At 37.4% G+C, this 11,730-nt stretch overlaps 2 protein-coding genes across 2 annotated transcripts; one reads left to right on the forward strand and one right to left on the reverse strand.

Moving 5' to 3' along the window:
• The first annotated feature begins 262 nt into the window (after nt 1–262).
• Nucleotides 263–4,517, forward strand: slc25a40 (solute carrier family 25 member 40). The gene is made up of 10 exons (XM_079560865.1): nt 263–392; nt 552–663; nt 747–806; nt 903–1,009; nt 1,148–1,215; nt 1,302–1,426; nt 2,152–2,435; nt 3,861–3,942; nt 4,035–4,112; nt 4,186–4,517. The coding sequence occupies exons 2-10, from the start codon at nt 564–566 to the stop codon at nt 4,308–4,310; spliced, it is 1,029 nt and encodes a 342-aa protein (XP_079416991.1). The 5' UTR covers nt 263–392; nt 552–563; the 3' UTR covers nt 4,311–4,517.
• A 782-nt stretch (nt 4,518–5,299) lies between these two features.
• Nucleotides 5,300–9,816, reverse strand: rundc3b (RUN domain containing 3b). The gene is made up of 10 exons (XM_079560863.1): nt 9,588–9,816; nt 9,010–9,125; nt 8,681–8,814; nt 8,403–8,488; nt 8,244–8,333; nt 8,022–8,102; nt 6,979–7,153; nt 6,211–6,368; nt 5,931–6,083; nt 5,300–5,614 (listed from the first exon to the last, which is right to left on the reverse strand). The coding sequence occupies exons 1-10, from the start codon at nt 9,689–9,691 to the stop codon at nt 5,509–5,511; spliced, it is 1,203 nt and encodes a 400-aa protein (XP_079416989.1). The 5' UTR covers nt 9,692–9,816; the 3' UTR covers nt 5,300–5,508.
• Between the last annotated feature and the right edge of the window lie 1,914 nt (nt 9,817–11,730).

Below are 11,730 nucleotides of genomic sequence, written 5' to 3' on the forward strand. Positions count from 1 at the left end.
GCAATTGCTTTTATTTCAACAATACAAAAAAAGGTAATTTCGTCTGAACTGGCAACCCCAGATGGCAGTTTCTCACGTAACGTTACGTGAACAACCAACTATTTTTGTTTTATTTTTTATTTTATTTTAACAATTTGTTCAAAAATATCAATTTGGTACACAGTACGACCATGACATTGCGATTAATGTATTTTATTTTATTTTCATTTTATTGGTCCTTCTACTGTATGCGATATCCTTGGACTACGCACGAGGGCGATAATGCAACACGGGCTGGAAAACACAGGAAGCAGATCCGCATGTGTAACGCTAATGTAACATAAGGTCAGGCGCAGCCAGTAAAGTTATGAAAACAAGAGAAATGCGTGTATTTATACTAGAGAGCATAACAGGTGCGTATTCTACTGTGTAGTATTTCTTTAACCAAACAACAACAAGAACATATTCTAGGTTGTTTTTTAATGTTATCAAATATTAGATCGTATCACTCTCGTGCGCTCCTATGACAGATGGGCATGCTTGCGTTATAACTAATGACCATGTGTTTATAGCTTAACAACAGCATGAGTTATCAAGGTTCCGCATCCTCTGCCAGCGTTAGTATTAGTCCCGTACAGCAAATGGTGGCATCCTGCTCTGGGGCCATCATCACATCAATATTTGGTGAGAAAATATTTGATCGTTTGTGATTGCACAATTTGGCTGCATGGTTTCTGTTTGACTAAAATTGTGCATTTTGTTCCCAGTCACACCTTTGGATGTTGTGAAGATAAGACTCCAAGCACAGACAAACCCTATCCCCAAAGGTATTTCTAGATTGTTTTAACTTTGATTATTTCTTTATTTTTTTATTGTACTATAAAATGTTTTTGTCTGTTTGTAAATGTCATTGTTGTAATCAGGCAAGTGTTTTGTGTACTGCAATGGACTCATGGACCACATTTGTGTCTGTGAGAATGGAAACACAAGGACTTGGTACAAGGCTTCAAGTCACTTCAATGGCACTCTGGTAAAAAAAAAAAATATGCTCACAAAATCAATGTTTTTTTATTTTTTTATTTAAAGAGTTTGTTCACTCTTCATTGAGTAATGCTTTATCATATTTTATAAACATCAATATTTGTAACCGGGTTGTTTTTATTTACAGGATGCATTTGTCAGAATTATACGTCAAGAAGGGATCAAGTCCTTATGGAGTGGTCTCCCTCCCACTCTGTACGTATTCATATTAAATAAAAGAAAGCCTTTTCATTTACAAAATGAATCTAATGTTTTTGTGATGTGATTTATCCTCTGTGTAGTGTAATGGCCGTCCCTGCTACAGTGATCTACTTCACATGTTACGACCAGCTGTGTACGGCACTGAAGGCCAGAATGACAGATCACGCGCAGGAAGCCCCACTGTTGGCTGGTGGAATTGCTAGAGGTAAATCCTTTCCCAAACTTGATTAATTATACTCAATATGGTGTCACTTTATTTTACAGTACCTTGATACATTGTAACTAACTTAATTTAGTTTCCATGTAATGTGCTCTGTAACAATGTGCAATAACCTGTACCATGGGTTATATACACAATGGAATAACTTGTATTAGTACTTTGTAGGTACATAATGTAATAGGACACGAGACCCTTAGAGTTATGTCTTATTACATTTTGCACCTACAACTACTAATACATATTATTCCATTGTGTATCTACCCATAGGTACAAGTTATTACACATTCTTACAGAGCACATTACGTTGTACTAAATTGAGTTAGGGACAATGTATGTAGTGTAAAATAAAGTTACCCTCAATATACAGGAACTTAACTATTGTCGCAGATGGCAGGTCAAAAATAGCCTATCCACAGGAAACAAAAACTGGCACAAAGCTGCAAAATTTTCTGTTGCTTGTTGTATGAAAGTGTAATCTGATAACGGTCTGAAAAAGCTATAATTGGAATATTTCAATCTTTCAAGCCTAAACGTCAGTAAAATGAAACTTTGTAAAGCCATTCCCAAACAAGAATTCATGACGCCTCAGCATTTGTGGATGATCTGTTCTTTCAAAATATATAATAATATTGCATTGCCGTCCCTCTGGGTTAATGACACCATAAGAATCTAGAACCTGAACACAACCTCTTCTTTGTCCTTGTCCTTAGTGGGTTCGGCGACAGTGATCAGTCCCCTTGAGCTCATCCGTACAAAACTTCAGTCCCAGAAGCAGTCGTACCGGGAGCTAACTGACTGCATTCGCTCAGCGGTGGAGGCTGAAGGCTGGCGGTCCCTGTGGCGCGGTCTGGGCCCCACTCTGCTCAGGGACGTGCCCTTCTCTGCGATGTACTGGTACAACTACGAAAGAGCCAAGTCTTTCTTTTGTCAGCACTACAACACTCCAGAGCCCACAATTAGTATCAGCTTTCTATCTGGAGCTTTGTCTGGATCGGTAAGTTTTTTTAATAACGGAAAATAATGTCTACATATAAAACAAGCAACAGTAACAGACAGGCAAATAAACAATTGAGTGAGATTAAAAAAAAGAGATTTAAATGTTTTGTACTGGAAACAGGAAAGCAGGAAATTGATCCTTTTGAGACTGGTGACTGTGTATGTACTTAAATATTCACCAAATAAATTTAGCACAACTTTTTTTTAATGAGGGAGGTATTCATTTTGACATGGTTAAAAGCGTTTAAGAATCAATTTAGCACATTATTAATAATGTAGTAGTTGTTGGTTGTTTGATGTTAACCTCTTCACCCCGCCCATTTTATAGCTTCCTGAAAAAAAAGTGGGAAAATAGCAAGGAGGATGAAAACAAAACAAAAGTGTAAAGAAGAAAGATAAAAAAGAAACAAAAGAGCGACAAAAACATGATAAAAAAGCGATGAAAGTGTGAAGAAGTGACAAAAAATTAGCAAAAATGCAACAAAAGAGCGCCAAAAGTTTTTTTTGGTAACTTTCGTTTTAGGACATTTTAGGCCACACAAAAAATTCAATAGAATAAAAACATGTACAATGAGAGGTACAGGTACATTTCACATCTTGTCAACACTGTCATCATCCATGATTTGTGTGAAATAGTCCCATCTTTTCCAATATTTTTCTCCCTGTTGTTCTCATGTGTTTAACAATTTGCATCAAAAGTGCCATTGAGGGAGTGTCTCTTTTGAGCCAGCATTTATTGATGGCTTTTTTCGGAGTGGCGACAATAATCCTAAGTAGATATAGGTGACTTTGAGACCTAACAAAAAAGACAATTCCAATCGAATGCCTAACACTAGAGAGATTAAATTTATCACCTTTTTCCAAAAATCCCCTCTACCTGGACATGACCTGAATATATGTACTTGATCGGCCGGGACCGATCCACACTACCTCCAGCAGGAAAACTGGGTAGCCAGAAATTTTTCCTTCTGTAAAGGTGTAGTAAAAAAGGACCAAAGTTTTCCAACAAAAGTCCCGCCAGGTGCACGAGTTAGTCGTACAACTTTGAGACTTCCACCCCTCCAACCAGAGTTCTTCTGGTATCTCAACTTTCAGATCCCATTGTTTTTTCACATGAAGGTGAATTTTGTTATCAATCGAACTTAAGGTCTTGTAGATTTTTCCAAAAATATTTTTATTAGTACACCCTTTGTAGATATGAGCGACAAAAGTTTGACAAAAAAAAAAAAAAACATTGAAAAAGTGGCAACAAAGTGACAAAAAAAAAACTTGACGACAACATGGCAACAATGCAAGGAGAAAATCAATTTACATCAGTTTTGTGGTCTTAGCTTTCTAACTCTCCAGTCAATTAAGCTTTTAGATTTGGATAAGGCTGAACTGGACGAAGGCGGAGGTTAAAAGGTTAAATTCGTTCTTACAGATTGCGGCCATTGTTACACTGCCTTTTGATGTTGTCAAAACAAGAAGACAAGTGGAGCTGGGGGAGCTACAAGCCAAGAACAGTAACTATCCATCATCACTTATAACAACAGTACATTTTCCCATATTTCTTGAATACTGGTTAATATCAAATTTGCCGTCTCTTTCTCTGCAGTGTCATGTCAGGGATCCTCTACCTTTAGGTGTATGAGTCGGATCGTGGCAGAACAGGGCGTCTCAGGGTTGTTTGCTGGTACGTCGGAATCCTTTTGTTGATTATACCCCTTTTATTTTGGTATTCATTTTTTACAATCCTTTTTCTCCAGGTTTCTTGCCAAGATTAATTAAAGTGGCTCCTGCCTGTGCCATAATGATAAGCACTTATGAGTTTGGGAAGGCCTTTTTTCGCAAGCACAACCAGGAGAGGGCGCTACAATCCAGCAGTGCATGATAGTTTTCTATGTACCACTCAAACGCCAAAATATAAACTGTGAGGAAAAAAATCACCAACACTTGTAGTATTCAAGAAATGTATATCATTTATTTAAGATAATTTATGTTCACCTGTATAATTTTAATCAAGAATATTTTTTAATATTTCTAAGCTAAACAACAAATGGCAGTATCTGTAATATTGTAACCATTCTGTCCTGTGTGTTAACCACTCATTAAGTGCAGGGTTGTCCAAACCACATGACCACAATTCCAAACGTGGCGCTTCACTGGGAGAAAAAAAATGTGATCATCCCTGATTTAGTGTCTACACAAATAAAGCTGCTGTATATTAGCTGTGTTGCTTTATGAAGGATCAATCTGGTGAAAATGTGGACTCTCCTATGTCAGTGTCTTAACCATGTGCACATAATCTGAACTGTTTCTCCATAGTAATGTGTTATTACTATTGCAGAGTATTTGATAGTTGATATTTTGATATTACTATCACAGAGTATTTGATTTGCATTAAACAGTATTAGGCAGCTCTTTGAACAACTGTATGGCTAATACAAACTAGACATTGATCAAGCACAGCACTGAATATTCCCTGATATTTGCCACAAAAATAAAGACTATTTTAGATAGTTCTGTTTCGTATGCACATTTCTTGACATTCAAGCTATTCAGTTCAAGTCAGAACGATATAAATTTACCTCATAACTCTGCCTCATTTCTTTATTCATCGACAAACTAAAAATCATGATGGCTTTGTTTTTATAAGGCGCTTTTCATGAAGCTGAGTCCATCATTCATTCACTTCTTAGTCCCGCTGGTTGTGGCAAACTAACATAATCTAACACAACAAATATAACAGAAAACATCGATATCGGCTTAAACAATGACATAAATATAAACAAAAATAACTATGTAATCCCACTACTTTAGGTTTTGTAGAAAAATACAACTCAACAAAAAGATTTTCAATAAATAAACAATATAAATAACATACTTAACACAAGACGTAATGTAAAGAAGATTGTACAATAACGGGAAAAAAAAATCTGAATATTCATGAAAGTTACCTACCTAAGAAACTTTCTTATTTCATGGTTACACTCTACTGGCATCAGACTTATTCCTCACGTCAAGGAGGCACTCGCTACATTTAGGGATGCCGTCTTTTCTCTACCACACTAAAAATACATCCCTGGTTTTCACTTCTTCGCATCAGAATGTGGCAACTTCGGACTCCTCGGCTGGATTTCTAAACGCTGGATTTGTGGTGGTTCCAATAAATTCTTTAGACCCTGAGAAGTGCTCCTGAAACGGAGGGCAACAGGTCAGAAAAAGCATGACTCAAGAGCATAAAGGGCTCGGGACGTGTTCGTACTCTTCTGTTTATTCCAATTTTACTATGAATTTACTGCACGTCCAGCTTTTATACATGCTCAAAAACAGCACAAGCTTTTCAATTTGAATGTATTATTGTAGGGTAAAGACTAGAGTGAAGATTGTTTTTACAAATAGAAAATAAATGTGATTTTAGTATCAGACTGCCACATAATAAAATGGAAATAGTTGAAAGAGATCTGAAAACATTCTGAACCCTGTGCATAGCCACTACAGGATTACCTACTTGTCCCACTGCTCCATGCGTTTCTTGTAGAGATCTTGCAGAGTATCCAAGGCAACAGCGTTAGTATCCAAGGCATCGGGAGACGGCCATTGGTTTGTCAGGTGGGCTGTCAGCTCCTGTCTGGACCGAATATCGTTGTTTTTGAGTATAGTCCTACAGATGAGACACAGTAAATAGTGATGAAAGAGCTGCACGACCAAAAGGATAATCAAATAATGCATTCCCTCCATTGGTGATAATTATACATAATAGATGGAAAGATGTTACCACTCCCACTCACAGTTGGTCCTGAAGCTCCAGTATGATGTACTCCAGCTGCTGTTTCTCCAGAGTGTGGGCGAGCTGTGTGTCTGCCAGGCCCTGCTCCAGCGCTTTGTTCCGGGACACAGCCTCGGACAGCTGGGCCTCTCGCAAACGCACTAGCTCCTCAAGGTAACCCTGTGGATTGTTTTTTAAAAAGGCAGGTCACTGTTTGTTTACTGTTTTGTTTGGTGAGAAATTAGTGTTTGGTCAAAGCAAGAAGGCAGAGTTTGTGCGATGATTATAAGGCTAGCAGACTATCAATTCGAGGTGGGAGTTAATGATATTAGATTGTATTGTGATCATCTGGAGACGTCACTGTATTCATTGATTGTTTATTTGATGTCCTATTGATCAGTCTCTGTCCTGCTTTGAGTGTCTGACAGGTGGAGTTCACCAACCAGAGTGATGTGTGGATCAGAAGAAGAAAATTATTTTGGTTACTCAAATTTATTTACTTTTTTCCACTCTTTTTCAAGGTTAAATTCATTCATTCATTCATTCATTCATTCATTCATTCATTCACCTATGCTCAAAGACAAAGTTCCTCAGGCTTTTGACACCAATTTCAACATACCACTAACTAAAATAGATCTAAAACAAGGGTTAAACCATCAAAAGTTGTTTCTGAATTAAGTTTGTATGTTTTTGAGGGCGGTACAGTCTTCCCCTGGTACTCCGAGGCTTCAAGAAAGAAAAAAAGATTAAGGAACACTTTCCAAACTAAACAAAGATTAATTTTCAGTACCTTTTGCTCCAGTGCCATGCGATACTTCTGCTCAAAGCGTTTGCATTTGCTGAACAGGGAGCTCTGTTCGGTGAAGATTGAAGCTGCGGTGGCTGTTTTGTCCGGGGTGCTGCTCTCACTGCCGCTGCTGCCCATGGTCCTCATCTCCTCCTCATCACTGCTGATGCTGTCTGCACTGCACAGAACAACACAGGGGTCACAGGAGCACATCAACTGAGGAAGTTTTATTTAGTTATGTTGAATATGCAAACAACTCAAAATGGCCCACATACAAATTACTTATTACATGTTGGAAATGTATAATAAGGCATTCTTTCATAACAACCAAGTTACAGACATTTTAACCAAAGGACTGCTTTTAAGCTGTAATTTCTTTGGTTCATCATCCCTGTGCTAATTCATAACCATTTTAAAGTGCAGACTTAATTCACTTTCTTTCTTCCTTGAGACTATAATGCAATATAAGAATACGAAATATCTCAAAGATCCTTCCCCTCTACTTTAAAGGGACTATAAATAGTTTACAAATGTTAAAACTAAGTATTTTCCTCCCTCTACATGTTCCAGCCATGTCCTAATGTGTAGAATGAGTCCAGACCTGTTCACCACATTTGCCTCTAAAATCCTGCACTATCACTCAAAAAGGTGTTACTTCGGGTCCAAAGTGCCGTCTTGCACGAGCTTAATATAGAAATTGCAGTTACGTATAATACCTAAGTTGGCAGTAGTGAGTACAAAATGACCAACTTGCATCTAGTCTCTTTAGCCACACAGCATAACATTTCACCCAATGAATAAAATATAATTTCTTATTACAATGGTTCTTATAACTTTGTTCTAACTGTTTTTTTGTGATTTAGCAACACGCAACCTTTAATGTTCTGCAGTGTCGCTTTAAATTGTTATTGCTATTGGCCGAGGTTCATGAAGATACTGTAAGATAATATAATAAATTGCACATTTTCTTATATATGTTCTACAAGAAAGTTACTGCAAGACAAAAAACAGGAATAAAGGAATAAAGTAAAATACATCAGTGTTACCTTTGTACAAACTTTAGATACGGCGTGTAGTCAATGACAGCTGGACAACTGCCATCCAGAGCCTCGCCTTTCAGACAGAAACTATGTACAAAAACATAATCTTGTCATCATAACAAATATATGTCTTGATCTAAAATATGGCACATCTAATTGTTGAGAGAAATCTTGTTGTCTTAAGAAACATATACAAAGACACTTTTAAACAGGAATAGGAAAGACTACCTGAAGTCTATGGTATTGAGGCCAATGAGTGTATCCGCTAACAACACTCCCTCCTCTCCCTGCATAATCGCCCCGTCCTCATAGAACCTCCTACAATGAAAGAAACATTTTGTAATTCAGTGCCAGTTATATTAACATTGTTTACAGCAGCAAAAGTACCTGGTGATTCTGATGTCTCTTAATGCGGATGAGATGTACTCCGCAAGCCTTTTTTCCATTAAGACTATTCGGATCCAAGCTCTGCCCTAAGTTCAACAACAGGAAACTTTAGTGTGAACATCCTTTGCAAATACACGAGCGTTTAACCTTTGAAAGGGGTGTAAATAATGGCAAACTCGGAGTGTTATTCGAGGAAGAAAGCACACAGTAGTTTTTCAATAAGACCAAGTGAACATCAGGAAATTACATCTGCGTATTGCTGATATCGGGGAGCTCACCTTTGCTCTGGACGACGGCACGTTCTCCATGCTCTCAATGCTTCGGATGCAGTTGTGCGGGACTTTGTTACAAGCCACTCTGATGTATTCCCAGAAACTACGAGGACTTTCATAACCAAACCATGTAGCCGTACCTACGGGAAAGAACGAGAATAGACTGGCACATATGTATCATTAACATATGTATTAGTCATGCATGTTGTGTGTTGCCCAAGGACACAACAACTGTATGCAAATAGTGGGGGCTCATCATTTTTATTTACATTTTCTGTCTTTCAAACAGCCAAAGCACCGTGCTGAAGGGCTGGGTGTGACAATGACATGTGTACCTTTCATTTTGTGACTCAGGATGTTTTCCAAAATGGAGACAAAGTTCGTAAACTCTGGAGACGTGTCATCGATGGTCTCAAAACAGGAACGGTCCAACAGCGTCTTGACTGAGAACCTGCAATAATACAATATGCAGAGTCATATAAACTGAAAATACTGTATATACGCTGAACAGTTGAGTTTAAATACAACTTGGCATTATCTCTGGTCAATTTACTGTCTGCAACTAAATAGGAGACATCCATTGACATTGACAGTTTACATGAGCACCTCTATCATGGTCTAATGATGTGCACATAGTTCTATTATCCTTATGATCTTTTTTTCTGGGGAACAGCTTTATGTCTAGCCAAATCATCAAATATTAATTTTCACTTATCTATCATTTGCAATTACAATAATACTCATATAATATATTACTCATTCAGAAAGCTTTACCTGTAATGTTAGACTTGCAAAAGCTCTGCATGTAACATTATTGCAACATGACATCTATGGAGAAAGGACGCCTCTGATCTCCGTTTGTTAGGCATGGATCAAATTCAATGTCTCCCTCTCCATAATCATACATGCCCACCTGCACACTGTGAGCAGGTTTCTCCTCTCCGCCGCAGCGCTTCTGCCGGTCGCCGCTGACTTGCCCCTGCGGACGGGATGCTGCTGCTGCTGCTGCGACGCCATCACTCCGAGGTTGGTGTTTGGTTTATCAGGGCATGGACGTTCTGGGATCGGCGTCTCAGTGCGCAGCCTCCACCGCCTCCAGGTCGAGCGGCCACTCTCTCCCTAACCCCGTCCTCCCCGACACGGCCTACCTAGAGGCCGTTACGTCACGCGGACGCTGCATGAAAATAGTAGTACGTAGTATTGGGGTGACACCTAGAGGTAAATTAAAGTAAAGCACTGACCTTCGATTTCATAAAATTGACAGTACAAAAATGTTTAATATCTTTTTCCAAGCTGCACATACAGTGGCAGACAGTGTCCTGTCAGTTGGAGAACCATGGACGTAGATTTTCAGCCACGTTTCCATGAGTCAGCCCCATGGCAGCAGTGAGGAAAGTGATTGAATGAGAAGGTTGGGAAGCATGTCAAGGTTGTAAAGTACGATATAAATGTAATATATTATTATCCATATATTATTACTCAGAAATTACTTAAGAATATTTAAATGTGTTGTGACTTTATAGTGACATTAGAATTCTAACAATAATGTGTAAACTGTGAAAGTTTAGGATGCGTTTATAACCGATTTTTCATTATGTTATTATGTTATGTTATTTTATGTCATGTTATTTTATATTAAATTATATTATGTTATATTAAATTATATTATATCATATCATATTATGTTATATTAAATTATATTATATCATATCATATTATGTTATATTATATCATATTATATTATATTATATTATATTATATTATATTATATTATATTATATTATATTGTATAACAGGACACTCGCATGAGACACTAACATCTCCGCTGTCTCTTCATCTACATTCCTTAGATAATGTTTCACACCGTTAAAGCCTATCTTATAGTTTCACAGAAAAAAGCAACCTTTGTACATTGCTTTTCAACATACTATTGGTGATTTTTCGTCTTTTCCCTATTTGAGATAGTTTTTATGAGGTACAGTATAGAGGCACACACAAATGAGTCATGGAAAATGGCTTCTGTAGGTCAAGGTACTTTAGTCACATGGCACAAAATATTCATAATTGGTATGTATGTACTGTATGTATGTATGTATGTACTGTATGTATGTATGTATGTATGTATGTATGTATGTATGTATGTATGTATGTATGTATGTATGTATGTATGTATGTATGTATGTATGTATGTTATTAATTTATTTTATTTAACTGCATACCTCAGTTCATAAACTGTGGGGGTTCATGGAGGAAACTTTAGCATCCAGAGGTAAACACTGGTCTCAGATTCAAAGCCATAGGACCTTCTGCGTTCACATGATCACAATATTCTAAAGCTTTTAAAACTGAGGTGGAGGGTAGGGCTGCTGAAAATCCCATTGAGGTCACTACCGTAGCAGTGAAAATACAGATATCTCATCTTATTTTATTGCTAATATCTCTGTAATTCCTGGGCCAATTCACATGAAAACTGACATGAAGTTCAAAGTCATCTTTTCAAGCACATATGATCTAATTCTCAGGTTTAATTATTTCCTCATCAAGGCGTCCAAAGGTGGTGACAAAATTCAAAAACAGGTGTGTGATGTTGATCACTAGAAACTTTCAGCCATAAGAATAATGTGGCAGGTTTGTGAAATGAGTCACTACCAAATAATGATCAGGGAAAACATTTGGATATTTTCTCTATGGACATTTCTTTCAAAAACTGTTTCTCTCCCAGAGAGTAGTCTTGGCACCTGCCCTCCAACGGAAATAGATTTCTGTTTTCTAAATTTGTAACTCTGGACTAGTATTTATGGTCTAAACAGGAATGGTCCGACAGAGTCTTGAATATGATAATTTAGTCTTTCAAACTGCAGTCTTTCATGGGAAGGGAAACTGGTACTGTGTAAAAAATAGAGAATTTACATTTTAGATCAGAGAACTCAAGATACATACAGTATATAATATTGGATAGTGTTTTATAATGGCACAAATTAAAAGACAGAAAATGGGTTAGGCTATTTTTCATGTCGATTATAACATTTTGTTTAAAAAGAAGTCTTGCGTGTATT

The sequence above is a fragment of the Gobius niger genome, assembly GCF_951799975.1.
Source record: "Gobius niger genome assembly, chromosome: 8".
Classification (NCBI taxonomy): Eukaryota; Metazoa; Chordata; class Actinopteri; order Gobiiformes; family Gobiidae; genus Gobius; species Gobius niger.

Excerpts from the sequence above, each read along its gene's own strand:
- rundc3b (XM_079560863.1), bottom strand. The coding sequence starts at position 9,691 with ATGGCGTCGCAGCAGCAGCAGCAGCATCCCGTCCGCAGGGGCAAGTCA. Across the intron at positions 8,103-8,243 it reads CTCAATACCATAGACTTCAG|TTTCTGTCTGAAAGGCGAGG; the intron begins GTAGTCTTTCCT and ends TTTTGTACATAG. Across the intron at positions 5,615-5,930 it reads CGCATGGAGCAGTGGGACAA|GAGCACTTCTCAGGGTCTAA; the intron begins GTAGGTAATCCT and ends CCTCCGTTTCAG.
- slc25a40 (XM_079560865.1), top strand. The coding sequence starts at position 564 with ATGAGTTATCAAGGTTCCGCATCCTCTGCCAGCGTTAGTATTAGTCCC. Across the intron at positions 1,010-1,147 it reads GTCACTTCAATGGCACTCTG|GATGCATTTGTCAGAATTAT; the intron begins GTAAAAAAAAAA and ends TTTTATTTACAG. Across the intron at positions 1,427-2,151 it reads GGCTGGTGGAATTGCTAGAG|TGGGTTCGGCGACAGTGATC; the intron begins GTAAATCCTTTC and ends CCTTGTCCTTAG.